This window comes from Emys orbicularis, chromosome 9 (genome assembly GCF_028017835.1).
Source record: "Emys orbicularis isolate rEmyOrb1 chromosome 9, rEmyOrb1.hap1, whole genome shotgun sequence".
Lineage (NCBI taxonomy): Eukaryota > Metazoa > Chordata > Testudines > Emydidae > Emys > Emys orbicularis.
The window spans coordinates 58030857-58054082 of NC_088691.1; the positions used below are offsets into that span (position 1 = coordinate 58030857).

Consider the following 23226-nt stretch of genomic DNA (forward strand, 5'->3'; position numbering starts at 1 on the left):
ATTTACAGATCTGTGTAATCAGTAAGCATCAGTGGTTTCCCCAGGAATTGAAATTAGGGGGGGTGTCCGAATTTACAGGGGGGGTGTCAGGACCGATGAGATATATAAAAGAGATATGAATAAAATAAATGTTTTGTTAGGATAATGCAAATTTAACATAAGGATAATGCAAGTTACACCAAAACACATAACAGGTCTAGATTTCTAAAAAAAATATATATTTTTTAAAAATATGTATTTAATTTAAATTGACTTTTGAAAAGTAAGCCATCATGGGATAAGAGGGAAGTCCTCTCATGGATCAGTAACTAGTTAAAAGATGGGAAACGAAGGGTAGGAATAAATTATCAGTTTTCAGAATGGAGAGAGATAAATAGTGGTATCCCTGAGGGGTTGGTACTGGGACCATTACTGTTCAACATACTCATAAATGATCTGGAAAAATGGGTAAACAGTGAGGTGGCAAAATTTGCAGATGATACAAAACTATTCAAGATAGTTAAGTCCCAGGCAGACTGCGAAGAGTTACAAAGGGATCTCACAAAACTGGGTGACTGGGCAACAAAAATGGCAGATGAAATTCAATGTTGATAAATGCAAAGTAATGCACATTGGAAAACAATCTCAACTATACATATAGCTGTTAACACTCAAGAAAGAGATCTTGGAGTCATTGTGGATAGTTCTCTGAAAAGATCCACTCAATGTGTAGCGGCAGTCAATGATTCCCAACATTCTGTTTGCTTTTTTAAAAAGAACAGGAGTACTTGTGGCACCTTAGAGACTAACAAATTTATTTGAGCATAAGCTTTCGTGGGCTACATCCAGTGAAGTGGGCTGTAGCCCACGAAAGCTTATGCTCAAATAAATTTGTTAGTCTCTAAGGTGCTACAAGTACTCCTGTTCTTTTTGCGGATACAGACTAACACGGCTGCTACTCTGAAACCTTTGCTTTTCTAAGAAAGGGACAGATAATAAGACAGAAAATATCATATTGCCTTTATATAAATCCATGGTACGTGCACACCTTGAATATTGTGTGCAGATCTGGTCACCCCATCCCAAAAAAGATACATTGGAAATGGAAAAGGTACAGAGATGGGCAACTAAAATGATTAGGGGTATGAAACAGGAGGAAAAATTATAATGACTGGGAATTTTCAGCTTAGAAAAGAGACGACTAAGGGGATATATGATAGAGGTCTATAAAATCTTGACTGGTGTGAAGAAGTGAATAAGGAAATGTTATTTAATCCTTCACATAACACAAGAACTAGCAGTCACCCAATGAAATTAATAGGCAGCAGGTTTAAAAAAAAAAAAAAGGAAGTACTTCTTCACACAACATAAAATCAACCCGTGGAACTCTTTGCCAGGGGATGCTGTGAAGACCAAAACTATAACAGGATTAAAAAAATAACTAGATAAATTCCTGGAGAATAGGTCCATCAGTGGCTATTAGCCAGGATGGGGAGGGATGCAACACCATGCTCTGAGTGTCCCTAGCCTGTTTGCCAGAAGCTGGGAATGGGCAACAGGGATCACTTGATGACTACCTGTTCTGTTCATTCCCTCTGAAGCACCTGGCCTTGACCACTGTTGGAAGACAGGATACTGGGCTATATGGACCATTGGTCTGACCCAGTATGACCATTCTTATGTAAAAATTAATTATAATAATAAAAATGTTTAGTACAGAAACTCCCCAACATAATGACCTCTCAAGATAGCAACAATGTGAGATAACAACCTTGGCAAATAATGCATTTTAAAAATCTTGGCCTACTAGGAAACATATTTATATAAGTTTCCATTCCCAGTCACAAATCTAGCATTCTGGAGCAAAGTCACTAAAATATAGTCCAACAAACAAATGTTTATTTAACGTGCTCCTCACTTTTCCCTCCACTGCACCCCACTCACCAGTGTTGTCCTTGGTCAGTGGAGACTCAGAGTTCAGAGGTGCTTTCACGTGAGTTCACCTCCCAGGTGGGGGGCAAGACGGCACCTTGCTCATTCCTCCAGCTGCTCACTGTTCGCTCTGGCCACGGCTGTTCGTTGTGCCACCGTTCACTCTGTGAACCAATCTGTTGCCAATGGCCCTGCACAGTCATCTTCTGCTGCCACCTGCCACTGTGACCTCTGCGAGTTGGTCTCTTGAGGTTCCACCCAGCTCTCAGTGATTTCAGCTGAGCTCTCGCTGCTAGTGCAGTCTGGGCTGTCTCTTCCACAGAAACACTGTCCCCACAGCAGGACTAAGCACTTAGACCTGATTATCAGTGATTTCAGCTGCAGTGGTCACTTAACAGAACAAAAGACTATCTATGGAGCCTAATCAGCTCTGTCTTTAAACAGTGGAGAGGGACAGGTCCCCACCCTCTCTCTTGATGCCCTCAATCAGCACAGGCTGAGTACAGTTCTACTGCCCTTTACTCACACAATGAGAACAACAACATTTCATTCCCCCCCACCCCCCACCCCCACATTCAAGTGATTTGTAACCCAACCCCAGCCAAAATCTATCACTTGGGCAACACAGCTTTGTTTGCTGGATACCTAGGTAGATTAGGTGTGAATGTAAATACAATCTGGTCCTGAACCCTTTCCCCCCAGCCCCAGCTCATCACTAGCTGTCAGGGAGAGCTCATTTAGACTTTGCTTACAAATCATCATTTGAAATTATTAGGTTGGCCAACATCACCGAAATGAATGCACTGACATTGTCATAAAAAACAACAGCTGTATAAGGAAGCTAGTCTATGTTCATACTTTTCAAATCTATTATACTTTCAGATACACATATTTTATCATACACTGTATATGCTTTTAAAGTGTGTATTAGTGTTTCAATTTCAATTCAAATTTCCAAACAGTCACTAAATTGGCATGTTTCAGCGTAGCAGCCGTGTTAGTCTGTATCCGCAAAAAGAACCAGGAGTACTTGTGGCACCTTAGAGACTAACAAATGTATTTGAGCATAAGCTTTCGTGGGCCCACTTCAACGGATGCATAAAATGGAACATATAATGAGGAGATATATATACATACAGAAAACATGAAAAGGTGGGAGTTGCCCAATCAACTCTAAGAGGCTAATTAATTAAGATGCGCTATTGTCAGCAGGAGAAAAAAAACTTTTGTAGTGATAATCAAGATAGCCCATTTAAGACAGTTTGACAAGAAGCTGTGAGGATACTTAACATGGGGAAATAGATTCAATGTTTGTAATGGCTCAGTCATTCCCAGTCTCTATTTAAGCTTAAGTTGATTGTATCTAGTTTGCATATTAATTCAAGTTCAGCAGTTTCTAGTTGGAGTCTGTTTTCGAAGCTTTTCTGTTGCAAAATTGCCACCTTTAAATCTGTTACTGAATGGCCAGAGAGGTTGAAGTGTTCTCCTACTGGTTTTTGAATGTTATGATTCCTGATGTCTGATTTGTGTCCATTTATTCTTTTGCGTAGAGACTGTCCGGTTTGGCCAATGTACATGGCAGAGGGGCATTGCTGGCACATGATGGCATATATCACATTGGTAGATGTGCAGGTGAACGAGCCCCTGATGGTGTGGCTGATGCGATCGGGTCCTATTATGGTGTCACTTGAATAGATATGTGGACAGAGTTGGCATCGGGCTTTGTTGCAAGGATAGGTTCCTGGGTCAGTGTTTTTGTTCTGTGGTGTGTGGTTGCTGGTGAGTATTTGCTTCAAATTGGGGGGTTGTCTGTAAGCGAGGACAGGCCTGTCTCCCAAGATCTGTGAGAGTGAGGGATCATCTTTCAGGATAGGTTGTAGATCTTTGATGATGTGCTGGAGAGGTTTTAGTTGGGGTCTGAAGGTGACGGCTAGTGACGTTCTGTTATTTTCTATGTTGGGCCTGTCTTGTAGTAGGTGACTTCTGGGTACTCTTCTGGCTCTGTCAATCTGTTTTTTCACTTTAGCAGGTGGGTATTGTAGTTTTAAGAATGCTTCATAGCGATCTTGTAGGTGTTTGTCTCTGTCTGAGGGATTGGAGCAAATGCGGTTGTATCTTAGAGCTTGGCTGTAGACAATGGATCGTGTGGTGTGTCCTGGATGGAAGCTGGAGGCATGTAGGTAAGTATAGTGGTCAGTAGGTTTCCGGTATAGGGTGGTGTTTATGTGACCATCGCTTATTAGCACAGTAGTGTCAAGGAAATGGATCACTTGTGTGGATTGGTCTAGGCTGAGGTTGATGGTGGGATGGAAATTGTTGAAATCATGGTGGAATTACTCAAGGGCTTCTTTTCCATGGGTCCAGATGATGAAGATGTCATCAGTGTAGCGCAAGTAGAGTAGGGGCATTAGGGGATGAGAGCTAAGGAAGCGTTGTTCTAAGTCAGGCATAAAAATGTTGGCATACTATGGGGCCATGCGGGTACCCATAGCGGTGCCGCTGACTTGAAGGTATAAATTGTCCCCAAACGTGAAATAGTTGTGGGTGAGGACAAAGTCGCAAAGTTCAGCCACCAGGTTTGGCATGTAACTAGTTCACAAAACTGAGGGGGGGAGGTTGGGGAAATTCAGGGGGGGTGTAGGGAAATCACTGGTAAGCATCACAAGATTGACTCATAGTCAAACTAAAATTAAACATAATCACATTTTGTAGGCTTTGCCTTTGTCCCTAAACCTGGTAAAATAAATGTTACTGCAGAGAGTAAAGATGAGCCTTCAAGAAATCAAACAATTCAGGCACCGTGGTAAATGATGATAGCATCTCACCCACCCTTCCCAGCTTGGATCAGGGAACATGGTGATCCAGTTGTAACGCACATGTGCAAATACTTGTAAGAAATCTAATCCCCATTCAGAAATGCCCTTTTTTTAATTAATGTAAGTAGTCGCATTGATTTCAGTGGGACTGCTCACATGCTTAAAGTTAAGCATGTGCTTAAATGCTTCCCTGAAGCAGGTCCAGTGGAACGCTAGAGAAGGGCAAATGCTTGGTGCTGTCCTGGACTCCTCTGAAACACACTTGCTCTTTTCACAGTGTGTTTCATTTGGGACTAGAATTAAGGCGGAGGGAGTAACTAAGGATATTAATGCAGGATTATGTTTCTTGATAGGGAAGCATTTGCAAGAAATTGAACCCCAGGGACCTTTGCACCTGAGCGAATTGGGGCTGCTACCTACTGAGCTAGAAGGAAGGATCTGCCTCGTCTATTAGTAATAACCTTGTCAAAGCTTCTAAGCCAAGGTTCCAACTAAAGGCAGCAAACATGAATAGCCATGATTATCACAGGGCAACACTTGCCTTCCAGCAAATGGCTCCTCTGAATCCTTCTGCCCACACATGAATCTGAGGGTCACTCATTGCAGCAGATATTTACAGAGCTCAAAGTTTCATGGGTCATTCAAACCAGGTGATACCAATGCACCACCAAAAGACGGGATTTCAGAAGCCCTCCCACAAAAGCATAAATGATACAACCAAAACCCTCCCCAAGAAGCACGCTGCAGGGAAACAGCCTTTAGTGCAGGATTTAAAGATGGAACAAAACATTTTTGCTTTAGAGTGCAAGTTGGCTCCATGGACTCAAAAGGGCTTTGCTTCCTCTGTCAATATTTGTGATAGGTTAATGATCAACCTCTAGGCCCCCATCTCTGTCTTTGGTGTTCATCCAAATATTACTTCTAGTGCCCTAAAACGGTAAGTGTTTATAATTACAGCGCTTTCAAAATGCGAATGTATTCTGGGCCCTGGCTTTTAGAAGGGGCTGTCGGTGTCCCAAAACTGTCTGCACTGACCCGCTCGCAAGGTTCCCTAGTGTTTGATGACTGTGTGAAGAGATCCCATCATTCCCTCTCAGAACCCTTACTGGCAGGTGTGTGTTGCTGTCCTGTGGACTTGCATTGGCGGGTGGCTCACTGTGTAAAAGTCTAGCATTTGGATCTCACTTGACAAGCCCATCAGGAGCTCAACAGCAGCTAATAGACACCAGGCTCGACTAGCCAATGTGTAAGCCAGAGCTGGGTGTGAGGTTCTCCATAGACTTTAAACAGGGCTGTCAGAACTGGTTTCTGCTCAGTTTGGGCCTGATCCAAAGCCCGTTGAAGTCAATCAGTGTCTTTCCATGGACTTGGCTCAGGCTCTTTATCCTCTGCAACTTTCCTGGGTTCTGTCAGTCTGCACACTTTGCCTTGTGAGTGGAGCATTTGGCTTCCTATTACAATGTGCATCGTCAGTCACTTGGAGAGAGAATACAAATGGAGTCAGATGAATAAGACTAACAAAACCTAGTTTTTTTCTGTATTGCCTCCTCCTTTTTTCCCTTGAGTCCATTTTCCCTGTCTCTCTCTTTCACTATGTGTTGATCTCTGCTTGTTTTTGTCCAGGATCTGTCTACTTCATTCTCCTTTTCTCCCAGCAGGGGACCATCTGTAAACCAGAGGATTCTGCATGGCCACGAAAATGGCTAGAGGTTCCTTACTTGTGACATTTCTCTTACTAATGTGTTCCATCTACAGCAGCTGGTCAGTTTCATTTTCAGGTAGGGACTTCTGACCTACATTTTAACTTCACTTTCTCACACCGAGAGGCTGCATTTAAAATTACACTGCACCCATTTTCTGAGCACAGCGTCTTGAAGGTTCAGCCTGCCAGAGGCACTTCCTGAAATGCACAGGAGAAAAATGAGAATTAATTCATAGTTATTAATGAACTCACCATATCTGGGCTTCCTACTTGAGGCCCAGTAACCTCCTTGTGATGCTGGACTTATAGGATCCAATGAGTTTTGCACAGAGGGCCACGTTCTCAGACTTAGGCGACCAAAGTGAGGCACCTAAATCTGTGTTTTAGGAACCTGTGGTGATTTAATACTACTACTTTACTGTTCTGTAGTGCTTTTCCTACGTAGCCCACAAAGCGCTTCACAAAGGCAGGTATCATTAACCCCATTTTGTAGAGCTGTAATGAGAAATGAAGTGACCTGCCAAAATACACAAGTCAGCTGGGAACAGAACTCAGGTCTCCTGACTCTCAGCCCAGTGCACTATCCCCTGGACCCCACAGTGCCTCCTGACAAAGGACCCAATCCTGCAACTGGAATGGCAAAGGAAACAAAAAGCCTCATGCATCTGATTGCAGGATCAGAGCGTATATCAGCATTTAAGTGCTTCAAATTGTATTTAAGTGGCTCACTTCAGGCAGCCAGGTTGAAAATTTAGCCCAGAGAGACTCCCAGCTGAGACAAGCTTTGGAGAGCTCCTCCTGGCTCAGTGAGCGGGAAGTTCCCTTTCACTCATTCAGTGAAGCTGCTGATTATGATTCCTATGGTTTTTGGGGTTTCTTTTAAGATGAGCTAATAATAACAATCTAATTTCTTTCATTGGGTTCCGGGATCCCAGGGCTAGTAATTTACCGACTCAGGAATTGCAGTATTGTCTCACACAGCAGAGGTGCAGTGATACAATTGCTTAACTATAGGAGACTAAAAACTGCTTAACAACCTCTGATATTGGTCCCCCATTTCTCCAGGGCCACTGTTCAACAGGAGAGTGACAACAGTCCCTGTGAAATTCAGATATGCCAAACCAAACATTTGACATGCAATTGACAATCTCTACAGAATGTTTTAGCCAAAATGGGAAGCGAGTGATGTCACTGCCCAAGCAAAGGATAGGTGGGGAACTTTTCACAATGCTGCATGAAGCCAAGTGGTAGCAGTTTTCTTTTAAGGTGTTATCTATAGGCACTGATGTTCTCACAAAGGCGATTGTAAGCAATAGCTAAGCAGGTGGAGGTGACGTATTGTAGACTTTCCTCCACTGCTATGTTCTATCAGAAGCTTTTTTTTTTTTTTTTGTCCAAAGTTGCTTTACATTGGAAGAAATGTTCTGCCAAAAAGCATTATAACAGGGGAAGATGGGTATGCTTTATTGAGATATATATTCAGGGTGTTCTCTTTCATTTCTACTGAGTTTTTCTTCTCCTGGGTTTTGGCTTCATCTCTGAGGTGACACAGCAGAGAGACTGAACATTCTGTTTTTATATTTTGGACATAAAATATTTAGATAAGTTTTATTTATTTCATTTGGACACAGTAAGTCCTTGATTAACTGAGACCTGCCGAACACTATGCCTGGTCATTAGCACAAATAAATGAACTTTAACCCAACCTCATGAATTTTGAGGCTGGGTCCTTTTAAATGAAGTATTCTTTTAATCCACTGAAATACTAGTCAGCTGCTCACCGCCTAGTGGAATACTGACTCTTTGTTGGGGCATAGACAAACTGAGTAAAGTTGTCCTTAAGTCTGTTTTGATTTTTTGAAAGTTGTCTCCTCCACTGTGTTATTTAGCCAAGTTAAAGCATAAATGACTCATTTCTATCCTAAAGATGAAGCTTTGGCTTCCTGTGACAGCATTAATGGTCAGATCCAATTTTGTTTTCATAGTGTTTATGAGAAAAGAAGAAGCACACCAGGTGCTGAAGATCCGTAAACGCGCTAACCAGTTCCTGGAGGAAATTCACCCAGGGAACTTGGAGAGAGAATGCACTGAGGAAACATGCTCCTTCGAGGAGGCAAAGGAGATTTTCCAATCGCAGGAGAAAACGGTGAGGCATTTCACTTCAGAAAAAGCAGTGAGCAATAGTTGATCAGTTGGGAGTGTTCTCACCCAGGATTTCCATTGATATGATTAGGGCTCTGTGTTTGTCAAGGAGGTCACAGAAGTCACGGATTCTGTGACTTTCCACGACCTCCATGACTCCTGCAGCAGCCTGTGTGATTGACCCGAGGGCCGTCCAAGCAGCTGGCTCTGGGGCCAGCTGCTCAGGTGGGCCCGGGGACAGCCACACCAGCCGCTGCTGCAGCAGCTCCACAGCCAGCCGCTTGGGCGGCCCCCCAGCCAGACGCCCCAGAGCCACTGCTGGAGTGGCCCCTGGGGCCAGCCACACCGGCCGCTGCTTGGGCGGCCCCGGGCAGCTGGCCCCAGAGAACGCCCAAGCAGCGGCCGGTGCGGCTGGCCCCAGGGGCCGCCCGAGCAGCAGTCCTTGGGGCAGCCGGAGCAGTCACTGTCCAGAACCCCTGGCATCAGTCCTGGGGCGGCCAGAGCAGCTGCTGCTCAGCGGACCCCGGCAGCTGGTGCCGCTGCCCCCCCCTTGGCAGCGGCCCCCAGGGCACCCCTCCCCCCAGTAGTGGCCCCCCAAAGATTTAGTCAGGGGTATTTATAGTATGTCATGGACAGGTCACAGGCCATGAATTTTTGTTTATTGCCTGTGACCTGTCCATGACTTTTACTAGAAATACCCATGACTAAATCGTAGCCTTAGATATGATTAGGGCTCTACCAAATTCACAGTCCATTTTGGTCAATTTCACGGTCATAGGGTTTTAAAAATCATAAATTTCATGATTTCACCTATCTTAATCTGAAATTTCACAGTGTTGTAATTTGTAGCGGTCCTAACCCATAAAGGAGTTGTGGGGGGGTTGCAAGGTTATTGTAGGGGTGGGTTGTGGTACTGCTACCATTACTTCTGTGCCGCTGCTCGCGGCAGCGCTGCCTTCAGAGCTGAGCAGCTGGAGAACATCGGCTGCTCCTGGAGCGGATCTGCAGCCAGTCGCTTGGGCGGCCCCCAAGTCAGACGCCAGCAGCAATGCAGAAGTAAGGATGTATGGTATGGTATTGCCACCCTTACTTCTGCGCTACTGCCTGCAGAGCTGGGCCCTCAGTCAGCAGCCGCCACTCTCCGGCTGCCCAGCTCTGAAGGCAGCACAGAAGTAAGGGTGGCAATACCATGACCCCTGCTAAAATAACCTTGTGACCCTTCTGCAACTCCTTTTTGGGTCAGGAACCCCAATTTGAGAAATGCCGGTCTCCCCCATGAAATCTGTGTAGTATAGGGTAAAAGCACACAAAAGACCAGATTTCACAGTGGGAGACCAGATTTCACGGTCCGTGACATGTTTTTCATGGCTGTGAATTTGGTTGGGCCCTACATATGATAAACCACAAGGCCAAAGGCCACCAGAATGCTAATGGTAGAAAAAAATTATAATTTTGATCATTATTATTAGCTAATTCCAAAAATGTAATTAAGCATAAAACAAACAACCCAGAAATTATGTAACCTTAACAAAAGAGCACAGACAGGCTATGATGTCCTATTCCCCCATTTCTAAGGAACATGAGTTTTTACTCCAGGTTTCTGATGAATTGCAAAGCATCAAATAAGGTGCCAAGAAAGCTGGTTGAATAATTCAGTGCTACTGAAACATGCCATGAAGGAAATCAAGATTTTCAAAGACAACGGGTGATTTTTTGGATGTCCCACTTGAGACGTGTTGAAGGGCGATTCTCAGTGGGTGGATGTGGAGCACTGTCAGGACATTGGGTCCCTTTAAAGTGCCTGAGGTTGGGTACCCAAAACTACTAATCAACTTTGAAAATCTTGACCAATGTCAATACTGTCCTTGCTGATTCTGGAGATCCCACCAGCTTACTTCAGATGCAGGGGATTGGGGAGCCCTCACCACCCCAGATATAGGAAACAATATAAAGGAGGTACAGGATCTGTCAAGACCAGAGATGGGCAAGCTTAGCACTTAACAAAGAGAAGTACAATTATCTACAACCAGCTGATTGGGTGGTTACCTGTTAAACTCTTTAATAGAATCTTATTTGAGAGCCGCAGATGATAAATTAAGAGGCTAGAAGATCAGAAGTTTCAGTCTCTGAACACAGGAATTAGGATTCTTGGCTACTGGCAAGTTAAAAAAGGAAAATTTTTGGGGAAATCCTTATGCCTTTCCATGTTGTATTTTCCAAAGCAAAAGCAAGAAAAATAATCTGTCACTCGCTACCTGGTTCACTACTAGTTTAACCAGTTAACTGTCACTTTGGCCCAGTGGTTAACTGGCTAGCGAAAGAGGCGCTCTCAGCAGCTAAGGGAGAACCCACAGCCACAATATAGATTAGTTAAGGAAAAATGCTACAGGGACCATTATTTCCTATTTCCTATAGTCAGTAGATAATGTGTCTTGCCCTATTAATTAATGTTTTCCTCTCTTGTGATTATTTCTTGCAGATGGAGTTTTGGTTTGTTTACAAAGGTAGGAGCGGGGGAGATTTTCTTATGCTGTTGTTGGTTGCCACAAGGCAGTGTGGAGAGAAGACCCAGACAGAATGCATGTCAGCTTCCTCGTGCCAGGCCTTTGCTAAGTCACGGAACTGTATGTGATGTGACAAGGTAGCACAATGTGCGTCTCTTCTTCCAAACAGATTTAAATCCCTGCAAAGAAAATCCCTGTAAGAACGGTGGCGTTTGCAAACTGAAACACTATGGTTATTTCTGTATCTGTCCCCCACTGTTCGGAGGAAAGCAGTGTGAAATAGGTGAGTGTGGAAATGCACACAGGCATTCTCTTGAAGAAAGGATAAAGGGTGAAATTCACCCTAGGCACTTGTGCTGGCTATCTAAGGGCTGAATTTCACCTATAAAGAAGACATTATTATTAACTCCATTGGTCTGATTGAGACACAGCTCCTCCAGTGCCCTAATACCACAGAAACATATGCTGTGATCACAGAGCTGCATGGACTGGGGCTCCATTATCTTAGTAATCAGCTTCATCAAATGCATCAAATGCCCATGAGGGCAGGGGACTGGACTCGACCTCTCGAGGTCCCTTCCAATCCTAGAGTCTATGAATCTATGAATCAGACACGCTAGCCAACACTCAGTGTACAATACAAACATGGAGAAACGATATGTGCTAAGTTCATGTTACGTGAACCATTCTAGAACAAAATGGTGGCACTATTGCCTTTTTTTAAAAAAAAACACCTGATTCCTTCCCCTCTGAAACACCATCTACAGTCTGCAAGAAAGAACACGGCAGGAAATTACTGCCCAGAATAACTAGAAGTGGGAACTAAGAAAAATTACGAGTGACTCTTTCTTTGTCCATAATGATCTCCCCAGTGAAGTTTCATTCACTTGTTTGCCAAATGTATCTCATTACAGCAATGTTGCTATTATTTATTATCTTTTCAAGTGCAACAATATGTTCAGCACCTCCCAGAAACAAGTGAAGGCATCTTCCCTACCCCCAGGCGCTTACAGACTAACTGCAGAAGGGAGATAGATAGTACTGTAAGCTCTTCAGGGCAGGGCCAGATTAACTCGCCTAGGGCTATTAGATTTTGTGGATCTGCTGGGGTGTTGGAGTGAGGGAGTGGGCTCAGGGCTGGGGCAGGGGATTGAGGTGCAGGAGGGGGTGCAGCTCCAGCTGGGGCAGTTGGGCTCTGGGATGGGGCTAAGGATGGGACGGGGTTGGGATGCAGGAGGGGGTGCGGGGTGCAGGCTCTGGCCGGGAGGCGCTTACTTCAGGCGGCTCCTGGTCGGCGGTGCAGCAGGGCTAAGGCAGTATCCCTGCCTGCCCTGGCTCTGCGTTGCTCTGCTCTCTGAGGTGGCCGGCATGTCTGGCCCCTAGGCAGAGGGGCCAAGCTGCTCTGTGCCAATGGGAGCTGTGGAGCTGGTGCTGGGGGCAGCATGCAGAGATTCCCTGAATGCCCTTTGCCTAGGGGCCACAGGGGCACCTTGGCGAGCTGGTGCTTGCGGCTTCAGCCCTGGGGGGTGCACTGAGGCTCGGGGACTGGTGTCCGGCCCACGGCGCAGAGACTTGCCGTGAGCCAGATGAAAAGAAACAGCAGGCTGCATCTGGCCCGCAGGCCCCCCTTAGCCTGAGGCCCTGGGCTGCAGCCCCTAAAGCCCCTGCATTAATCCAGCCCTGCCTCTCACTCTGTCAGGATAACACCTAGCACAGTGGGGCCCCAATCCTCTTGCAGTGTCTAGATGTTACTGTAATACAAATAATAAATGAGCAAGGGGAGGGAAAGGATTAAGACAGTGTGTGTCAAAGTCACACAAATCTTGGCCATTCAGTTAAATTGTGGGATGTGGTTTTACTTCTGTCCTCCAAAGCAGTAGATCAAATAGCATAGAGATGTATTTCTTCTCTGCCATTGGCTCCATTTGTTTGTTACAGCCCTGCTGCTGAGAAGCTGATGTGCTAGTGGGCCCTTTCCTAACAATAAGCAAAATGATTCAATGTCTTTCCCCTGCAGAGAAGTTTGAATGCTGGTACAAGAATGGCGGCTGCTGGCAGTATTGCCAAGACACCGCACACTCCCTTCGTGTGGTGTGCTCCTGTGCGGCGGGTTATGCCCTGGGTGATGACGGAAAGAGGTGTACGCAATCAGGTAATGGCTCTGGGACTCTGGGTTACTTAGAGTGAAGAGTAGGACAGGTTTACAGCCACTGCCCTTCCCTCTTCATTGGGTTGCCCATTTGCCCTTGGACTGTCACATGCACCAATGAATCTATGGCAAAAACTGGTTGCTGTGATGTAGAATTGAAGTATACTCATTTACCAATGGAAACACCAGCAAGCCTGGAAAATCTGGCTTTTTCTCCACTGTGTTTATTCCACTCCCTTTACTGAAGGCAAACTCTGATCTCGAAGCCCAAATATCCCTCTAGGACTTTCAGGCTCTGCCAACATTAAAAAAGAAAAGGAGATTACTCCACACTGTGCTGTGTAGTACAGGGAGTACACCGCTGACTCGGTGACCAGACAGGGAGCCTGGGGAGGTACCAGACACAGCCGCTCACAGTACAATGAGTAAAAGCACTTGGCATGAGTAACAGAGTTCCTAGAGCCTAGGAACCAGTGGCGGCAAAGTGTTTGCTCTATCAGGAGTTGATACCCATTGTACGTCTCTTCACTTGCATTTGGATGATGGGAAGGATTAATGGGTGGTCAATGGTTCATCTTCAGACAGCTGAAGAGGAGCAGAATTAGTTTAGGGATCAAAACTTGACACTTAAACCCAAAGGCTGTTTTTCTTATTTTTCAGCTCAGTTTCCCTGTGGGCTGATTAAAAGATCCATGCGTGCTTTGGAGGAAGTTGCCCCTGGGCTCAATGGGATGGCGGAGGGGGGAGCCCCCAGGCTCAACGGGAAGGTGAAGAGGGGTGCCCCCGGGCTCAATGAGTCGGTGGAGGGGGGCACCCCTGGGCTCTATGAGTCGGTGGAGGGGGGCACTCCTGGGCTCAACTGGATGGCAGAGGGGGGCGCCGCCCCTGGGCTCAATGAGTCAGCAGACGGGGGCACCCCTGGGCTCAATGAATCAGTGGAGGGGGGCGCCCTCGGGCTCAATGAGTCAGTGGAGGGGGGCACTCCTGGGCTCAACTGGATGGCAGAGGGGGGCGCTGCCCCCGGGCTCAACGAGTCAGCAGAGGGGGGCGCCGCCCCCGGGCTCAATGAGTCAGCGGAGGGGGGCTCCGCCCCTGGGCTCAATGAGTCAGCAGACGGGGGCACGCCTGGGCTCAATGAGTCAGCAGAGGGGGAGACCCCCAGGCTCAATGGGTCGGCAGAGGGTGGCACCTCTGGGCTCAACTGGATGACAGAGGGGGGCACCCCAAAACTCAATGAAACAGCAGAGGGGCGCGCCCCTGTGCTCAGTGGGATGGCAGAGGGGGGCACCCCCGGGCTCAATGGGTCGGTGGAGGGGGGCGACCCTGAACTCAATACGTCAGCAGAGGGGCAGAATGTGCACGACGGCCTCAGTCAGACCGAAGCTGAAGGAAACTTGACAGATGGAGATCTACACAGCTGGACAAATGTCTACCAAACTACAGCGCATGATGATACCAGGATCACTGGGGGATCTTTCTGCCATCGTGGCCACTGTCCCTGGCAGGTAACATTTCTCTTGCATATTGAGTCATGAACACGGCATCTCCTTCCCTTATCACTGCTCGCTCTGTGCCACAGCCAGGACCTAATCAAGGTGTTGCCAAGTATCCCTGTTCAGGGCCAAACAGAACCACGTAGATCCTCAGTGTATCTCTGAAGCTTCTTTTTTGGTGGCCCACACTGTAGTTACAGTAACTCCTCACTTAACGTTGTAGTTATGTTCCTGAAAAATGCAACTTTATGTGAAACGATGTTAAGCGAATCCAATTTCCCCATAAGAATTAATGTAAATGTGTGTGTGTGGGGGGGGGGTTAAGTTCTAGGGAAAATTTTTTCACCAGATAGAAGACATTATGTACATATACAATATAAGTTTTAAACAAACAGTTTAATATTGTACACAGCAATGAATGATTGTGAAGCTTGGTTGAGGTGGTAGAGTAAGGGGGTGGGATATTTCCCAGGGAATGCCATGCTGCTAAATGATGAACTAGCACTCGGCTGAGCCCTCAAGGGTTAGTACGCTGTTGTTAATGTAGCCTCACGCTCTACAAGGCAGCATGGACTGAGGCAGGAGGGAGGAAATACAATAGATGCAGGTCAGTAGCTGCAAACACTTCCCTGCAAAAACTGAACACGATGATGAGCCCACGCTATCCAGCTGGAGCGCACCACTCCCTCCTCCTGACAGCACATGCACGGCTGCACAGATGCTGACTTTCCAAAGTGCTGAGGGGTGCATGCATGAGTGAGAGAGAGAGATGTGCATTGCCCCTTTAAGTATGCTGACGCCACTTCAAGTACATTGCCCTTTTAAGCAGATCAGCTAGTTCTGACAGGAAGCAACAGCTTAGAATATCAGGGTTGGAAGGGACCTCAGGAGGTCATCCAGTCCAACCCCCTGCTCAAAGCAGGACCAATCCCCAACTAAATCCCCAAATCCCTAAAAGGCCCCCTCAAGGATTGAACTCACAACCCTGGGTTTAGCAGGCCAATGCTCAAACCACTGAGCTATCCCTCCCCCCTTCCAGCAAGCTCCCTCTGTTCTGTCCCCGAGTCCTGTCCCTGTCCTCCACTTTGTGGAGAGGGGGTACGGAGTGGGGGGCAGGAGCAGGGGAACATCCTGATATCAGCAACCCTCTCCTTCCCTCCCCCAGCAAGCAGGAAGCTCCCGGGAGCAGCTCCAAGGCAGAGGGCAGATCAGGAGCAGCACAGCAGTGGGGGGAGGGACAGCTGAACTGCTGCTGGGCAGCTGCCGAGCCAAATACCTTACAGGGAATTTAGAGGAGCTGATGGGGGGGGGGCTGCCAGCCCCCCCGGTTCTAATCCCCTCGAGGAGGGGCTGCTCTTCCAGAGAATCCTGCAAACAGTGGACAAAGCAGGCAGCTGCCAAACGACGTTATAAGGGAGCATTGCGCAACTTTAAATGAGCCTGTTCCCTAATAGATCAGCAACGTAACAACGTTAACCGGGACAACGTTAAGTGAGGAGTTACTGTACCTCATTCATTGGTGTACATGGAATCCTAAATATAGTCTATCATAGCTCCTCTTCTTGCAGTACAGCCAACCAATCATCGTCAGTCTAACAACATGTCCTTCACCTTAGTTTACTTCCTTACCCAATGGTCAGTGGCAAATATTTTCATGAATCACTGTTCAGATTTTAACTTCTGCATCATCTGCTTGGTATGTGGCTATGTTTCTGTTCCATGCATCCTGCCTGATAGGATCATGGTTTCGAATACCGTCTCTTATCAGCAGAAAAGGCACTTACTGTTTAGATACTGAGCTTTTCACAGACCTTTATATTCACTCATGATGCTTCTCTTTATTTAATTTTCCTATCTTATAACAGCATGTGGCAGTGAGCCCAGGGAACAAGACTCCTAAGCCTTTCCTATCCAGTGTGATTTTGGCCATATCTGTAATTAAAAGAACAGGAGTCCTTGTGGCACCTTAGAGACTAACAAATTTATTTGAGCATAAGCTTTCGTGGGCTAGAGCCCACTTCTTCGGATGCATAGAATGGAACATATATTGAGGAGATAAATATACACCTACAGAGAGCATGAAAAGGTGGGAGTTGTCTTACCAACTCTGAGAGGCCAATTAAGTAAGAGAAAAAAACTTTTGAAGTGATGATCAAGATAGCCCAGTACAGACAGTTTGATAAGTAAGTGTGAGAATACTTACAAGGGGAGATAGATTCAATGTTTGTAATGGCTCAGCCATTCCCAGTCCCTATTCAATGCCACCCACAGGTCTGTCATCTACCAATGTGCTATATGCCATTATGTGCCAGCAATGCCCCTGGGCCATGTACATTGGCCAAACCGGACAGTCTCTACGCAAAAGAATTAATGGACACAAATCTGACATCAGGAATCATAACACTCAAAAACCAGTAGGAGAACACTTTAACCTGTCTGGTCATTCAATGACAGACCTGCGGGTGGCAATTTTGCAACAGAAAAGCTTCAAAAACAGACTCCAACGAGAAACTGCTGAGCTGGAATTGATATGCAAACTAGATACAATCAATTTAGGCTTGAATAGGGACTGGGAATGGCTGAGCCATTACAAACATTGAATCTATCTCCCCTTGTAAGTATTCTCACACTTCTTATCAAACTGTCTGTACTGGGCTATCTTGATTATCACTTCAAAAAAAATTTTCTCTTACTTAATTGGCCTCTCAGAGTTGGTAAGACAACTCCCACCTTTTCATGCTCTCTGTATGTGTATATTTATCTCCTCAATATATGTTCCATTCTATGCATCCGTAGAAGTGGGCTGTAGCCCACGAAAGCTTATGCTCAAATAAATTTGTTAGTCTCTAAGGTGCCACAAGTACTCCTGTTCTTTTTGCGGATACAGACTAACACGGCTGCTACTCTGAAACCTGTAATTAAAATGAGTTTGGCCTTCTTCATCTGTATTTCTTATTTTACATGTTCACTGCTTCTAGAACTTTCAGGTGTTTTTGGCAAGGTGACAATGTCATCTGAAGTTCTTCTGGATCCCTTATTATTTTCAGAGCAATAGATTAGTCAAGCGAGTTTCCCTTTGAAGGTGTCTGGCAATACGTTACAGATGAGATGAAGCGTTTCATTTAGTATTTCCTTGTCTACCTCTCTACTGCCAACCTGATCTCTTCACCCACTTTGTCAAGCTGAAGTACCTCTCGATTAGTTAGGTACATGTGATTTAACATACTTCTTTCTACTCTCATTTAAGGGCTTCCTCCAGCTCCCATTAAAGCCAATAAAAATTGACTTCAGTAGGAGTCACATATGGGCTAAAGGTTGCCTAACTCTCTTAGGCTCCTTTGAAAATCCCAGCAAAATAAAGTCATATATGATGGTTCATTGATCCATGAGTGAAAAGTTACATCTAAATCAATGCGGGAAGTCCAGAAATTTTGTACTCTCTTCATTAGTTGATGGCTAAAGATTTTTTCCTGCTTTTAACACTCAATTGACTGCTCTATATTTAGTGAGCTGCAACTTGCCTTCTTCTGAATGCACACCATTGTTATAGTGGTCTATCTTTACAATATTGTACCTTTGCTTTCTTTTGACCCCTTTGTGAATAATTTCCCTCCCGGGTCTAATACAGAATCCAAGGTAGTGCCATCCCTTGCTTCATTGTCCTTTGCCACTTTTGTGGTCACATTTTACTTTATATTTTTAACAGTACAATAACTGGGGTTGAGTCTCAGCTCTTTTACACAGATGTAACTCCAGTGACTTGTGTGACACTACTCCTGTTCCAAAGCACCGTAAAAGAGTTCAGAATCAGGGCTGAAATTTATAAGCATCAAGCTCACAAAAGTCCTGAAATACCAAACATTCAGGTTTAATGCTCATCTTTAAACTTGTTCACATATAGCTATGCCTTGACCGTGTAGTACTGCTGTATTTTATAGCTTGTTCCCTTTTTGATTTCTTTACGATACTGTTTTTAAAAAGGGCATGAAAGTTTGTTGTTTTCCCCCCCAAAAAGTCATTTCTTCCCCATCGCCTCTTTAATTTTAACTTTAAAAATATGAGGAATATCAAGTCTGGTTTCCTTTAGCTTTGGTGAAGGACTTATTAGCAATTTCAGGGAATGTGTGTTTTGATCTTTCTCAGTCCTTTTAATTAAAGTGTTTATGGTGTTGATTCTTTAGCAAAGCCAGCACTCCATTCAGGGTAGACAACACCTGAACATCTAATATTAAAAAGAGGGGCCTGGGGAGATATCTGCCCCTCCCCCCCCCCCCCCGCACACTTTTACCCTTTACAGCTCCCCCTGAAGTCCAATATCATTTTTCCTTGCCCTTTCTGTGTGTGTGGTTTTGCACAACTTTATAAATCTGGAGACCTGTGAGATGCTGGCTCAGTGGCCCCAATTCCCACTGACCTAAAATTGCAGGTGCTCAGGATCAGTTCCTCTTCATTATTTCTAATACTTCTGTTTCTTGTCTTGGCCCTTAACTTTCGCTCTTCTTGTGCAGCTTCATATACAGCATTTTTTAAACTAGACCCTGTTTGGCTGTCATAGTCTCTTGGTACTGACCTTGCTTTCTTTTGTTCTAGCATCTCCCAAAGCTTTGCAACCAGTACTGGAGCTCACATTAGATTTGTTTCCCCTACAAGACTAACATCTCCACTTTGGTTATCGCCTTCTGCTTGAATTTCTATCCTGGTCTGGTGATTATTCTGCTCTGTTCTTACAATCTTATCATTTTCCATAATTACACTCCTTAGACACATCCACCCTAGTGATATCACACTGATTAATTCTGAACACCTGTGTAGTATTTGGGATTTAGTCCTAATCATTTTCATCCTTGGTATCATAAAATTAGTAGTATTTTCTAGGGAACTACTACAGTACATTTAAATAAGTCCTGTTGAGTGTGTTCTTGCTCTTGTTTTTTCACTGTAGGTACTTATCCGAAATAGCAGAGGTTATGGTTTCTGTGGAGGGAGTTTAATTAGCAGCCGCTGGGTGGTCACTGCTGCCCACTGCCTTGAGATTGTTAAACCACATCATGTTACTGTAGGTGAGTGAACTCGCAACTGGAAACGTCTCTACGCTCCCGGAGACACTATGAAAGCATGAGTCTGCTCTGAAAAGTGACTAGAAAGGCATTGGGGGTGTTCCAGTTCCTTGACTCTCACTGCTCAGTTTATAAATAGAAAGAATTTTTTTCTAACTCCCAGCCCTGCAAACGCAGGCTCTGTTGTGACCATGGTAATGGAACCGGCTAGCAGGAATTGAGCTACTTTCAGCTTCAGGTTTCCGCAGATAGCTGACAGGGCAAACCTGTGGTTAACAGAGCCACTGATGATAAAACAAACCTCAGCCCAAGTTTGGCTGTTCGTAGGGTTTCCTGCAGGACCATCTAGTGTGTGCACCTAGTTCCCTCTGAGCAGAACATGCTAGTTTCTCTTAAGGTCTATCATGGTGAAAGTAACAAGTCACATCTGCCTCACTGAATCGGCAGAACTTACTTAGCAATTGTATGCAGGATTCTAATTTCCTTTAGCAGGAATGGGGGAACTGGATGATGAGGAAGAAAATAGCCTGTAGTTGAGGCACTGGACTTGGACAGGTGAGACTTAGGTTTAATTCCCAGCTTTGCCAAAGACTTCTTGGGCAAGTCACTTAATCCAGTGGTTCTCAAACTGTTTTAATGGGGTTGCCAGGGCTGGTTTAGATTTGCTGGGGCCTGGGACTGAAGCCCTAGGTGGTGGGGCTCAGGTTACAGGCCTGGGGCTGGAGCCCTTGGGCTTTGTGCCCCTCCCTCCCCTCACCCAGGGCAGAGGGGGTTAGGGTAGGCTCAGGCTTCAGTCCCCCCTCCTGGGGTCGTGTAGTAATTTTTGTTGTTAAAAGGGGGTCATGGTGCAATGAAGTTTGAGAACCCCTGACTTAATCTATGCTGTGCCTCAATTCTTCCTATATAAAATTAGGATAGTACTTCCCTCCCTTACAATGTGTTATATGGATAAATCTACTACTGGTTGTATTAGGAGTCATGAAAATTCCTAATTAGAAGAGCCCTGTATCCCTATGAAGAGTCAAGCCACCATACGAAGGCTAGTGAGTTTTTCTTCCCTCTTGAATTGGAGTAATGTTTTCTTGGAGAGGAAACTGGTTGCTCTGAATACCTGCAGCACTGGAAACTTAAGCAGTATCCTCTGCTCTTAATCTATCTATACACATGTAGACATAAAATAAGATGTGAAATTTCAAAGGACACATGACTTTCATTATCTACTTTGAGCAGGCTTGTGTCTCCATGCAAATTAACAAACAGTCCAGTGTTCATTCTAATAAACCAGCTAGTTCTAGTTCCAACCAGCTTTGAGCCTGTAGTTAAATTGTGGTGGGTGTTTTAAAATGCATTTAAATTCTTCATGAGCATGGTAGTGAGGACCCAATAAACTCACACTAAACAATTTCAGATAGTTCCGCCCTCCCCACCCTCTGCTATGCATAGATCTTGTCATGCCAAATTATAAAGTGGTAGCAGTGCTGGCTTTAGACTGTAACCTCCATATTTAGGTTCATGGGTGTTGTAACCTATTTTGATTTAATTTGTGAAGTTAAAGCATTAATTTACTACCATAGCTGCTTCCCCCATGAAACTCTTACAGAAGGGATTTAGAATTCTTTAACATCTTTGTTTTCAATTGCAGGAGACTTTGACAAACACCAGAGAGAAGTGAAAGAACAAAAGATTGAAGTGCAACAGAGCTGGATACATCCACACTATGACTCAGATAACTATAACGGTGACATTGCTTTGCTCTACTTGAGCAGCGATGTTGTATTTAATGAGTATGCACTCCCCATTTGCCTTCCCAATCCTAACCTGGCAACCTTGCTGGCTTCAGAAGGGACTAGGGGGATGGTGAGTGGATGGGGTTCCACACATCACAGGGGTCCTGGAACACGCTTCCTCATGAAAGTCAAGCTGCCCATAGTAAGCATGGAAACCTGTAGGCAGTCAACAGCAAAGCTCATTACCGATAACATGTTCTGTGCAGGCTATGCTGCCAAAGCCCACGATGCTTGTAAAGGAGACAGTGGAGGCCCCTTTGCTGTCTCTTACCACGACACTTGGTACCTGCTAGGGATAGTCAGTTGGGGTGAGGGCTGTGCTGAAGAAAGGAAATATGGTGCATATACGCGGGTAGCCAACTATGTACCATGGATAAAGGAGGTTGTTGAAAATCTAGCTGATGCAGGAGGATTTTTACCTTCATTCTAATGAGGACCATTTCTAAAACATCAGAAATGCTACCAGTAATAAAACTGGAAATTTTAAAATAGTTTTAACTTTAAAAAGTAGCTTATTCAGTATGAAGCTAAATATAGTCTATTCAGTATTCCTTGTTCTGCTAATAAATGTAATACAGTATTTGCTGCTCCTGAGACTTTTGTAATACAAACCACTGCACTAGAAATGTTGAAAGTGGAGGGTTTAACAGTGTTAGGGATTTTGTTGTCTTTATGTTGCCGTGGAAGGAAATAACTTTGTTCTCCAGCTATTCCACTCAATGTGAAAGTACATTAACCGTTAAAAGAATCAGGACAGTTCACTATGTTGACAGTGATATATCTGAGTTAATCACTTTATAGTATGATTATTATCTGCAATGTGGAGGCTTCAGAATTCATCAAGTTGTCTAATGATAAGACTGAGTTTGAATTTGAGTGAAGAAAACATATTAATATCATTTGTTAGCTTTATGGTAATCAGGAAAATAGGTGAAAAACTTTAAATATCCATTTTATTATAAAGAAAGTTGAAACTTTACAAAGCAGCAGCATTCAAAGGCATGGACATTTAACCCAGTAAGAAGGGAGAGGAACAGAATATAGTAACTAGTGGGAAACTATTAGAATTCCCAGTAGCAGCAATTATTCAAACTAACAACATGCAGTAAAGCAGGTTTAATCATCTTACTGCTCATGTGATGTCCTTTGATTTTTCTTGCAAGGCATTTAGTGCATTTAAGCACATTAGACTCTAAACTACTCTCCAGCAGCTGGGGCAGTAGTTACCTATCATGAGCCAGCTTTCACTGTTGGTATTTCCCTTTTACACAGTCTAAAGGGAAAAAAGTAGCACTAGCCCCATAGAGAAAGGCATTCCACCCCTAGACAATTCTATGGTTCTACAGGGTTTAATATTCAAGTTAGATGATTGTTCGCAGCAGAGGATGCAAGATTAGTGGTTTTCTGAATGAGTATGATAGACTGGTGGGAGCAGGAAATGGGGTAAAAAAATTAGACAAGAGCTCTTTTACTGTGAAAACTTACATGCCATATACAATTGATTTTTGCTGTCAGACATGAAATAGTGGTGAACAAACTTGGAAAACTTAGTAATACTATGAGAAACAACTTTTCTAACAGTCTAAAAGCCAAAGGGCGCGGGGGAAAGAGGACCAAGCCTCTAGTCAGCCATCCCTCTGCAAGAGTTTGGCTTTCAGGGTTTCA

At 44.7% G+C, this 23226-nt stretch overlaps 1 protein-coding gene across 1 annotated transcript; it reads left to right on the plus strand.

Moving 5' to 3' along the window:
* The first annotated feature begins 6414 nt into the window (after positions 1–6414).
* Positions 6415–21991, plus strand: LOC135883999 (coagulation factor IX-like). Its single transcript, XM_065411278.1, has 9 exons — positions 6415–6505; positions 8415–8575; positions 11051–11075; positions 11245–11358; positions 13093–13227; positions 13885–14192; positions 14295–14729; positions 19660–19777; positions 21417–21991. Exons 1-9 carry the CDS (start codon positions 6415–6417, stop codon positions 21989–21991), a joined length of 1962 nt encoding a protein of 653 aa, XP_065267350.1.
* The last annotated feature ends 1235 nt before the right edge of the window (positions 21992–23226 follow it).

Coding starts and splice junctions, on each gene's coding strand:
- LOC135883999 (XM_065411278.1), top strand. CDS start 6,415: ATGGCCACGAAAATGGCTAGAGGTTCCTTACTTGTGACATTTCTCTTA. Junction 14,730..19,659: donor GTGGCCACTGTCCCTGGCAG/GTAACATTTCTC, acceptor TTTTCACTGTAG/GTACTTATCCGAAATAGCAG. Junction 19,778..21,416: donor ACCACATCATGTTACTGTAG/GTGAGTGAACTC, acceptor TTTCAATTGCAG/GAGACTTTGACAAACACCAG.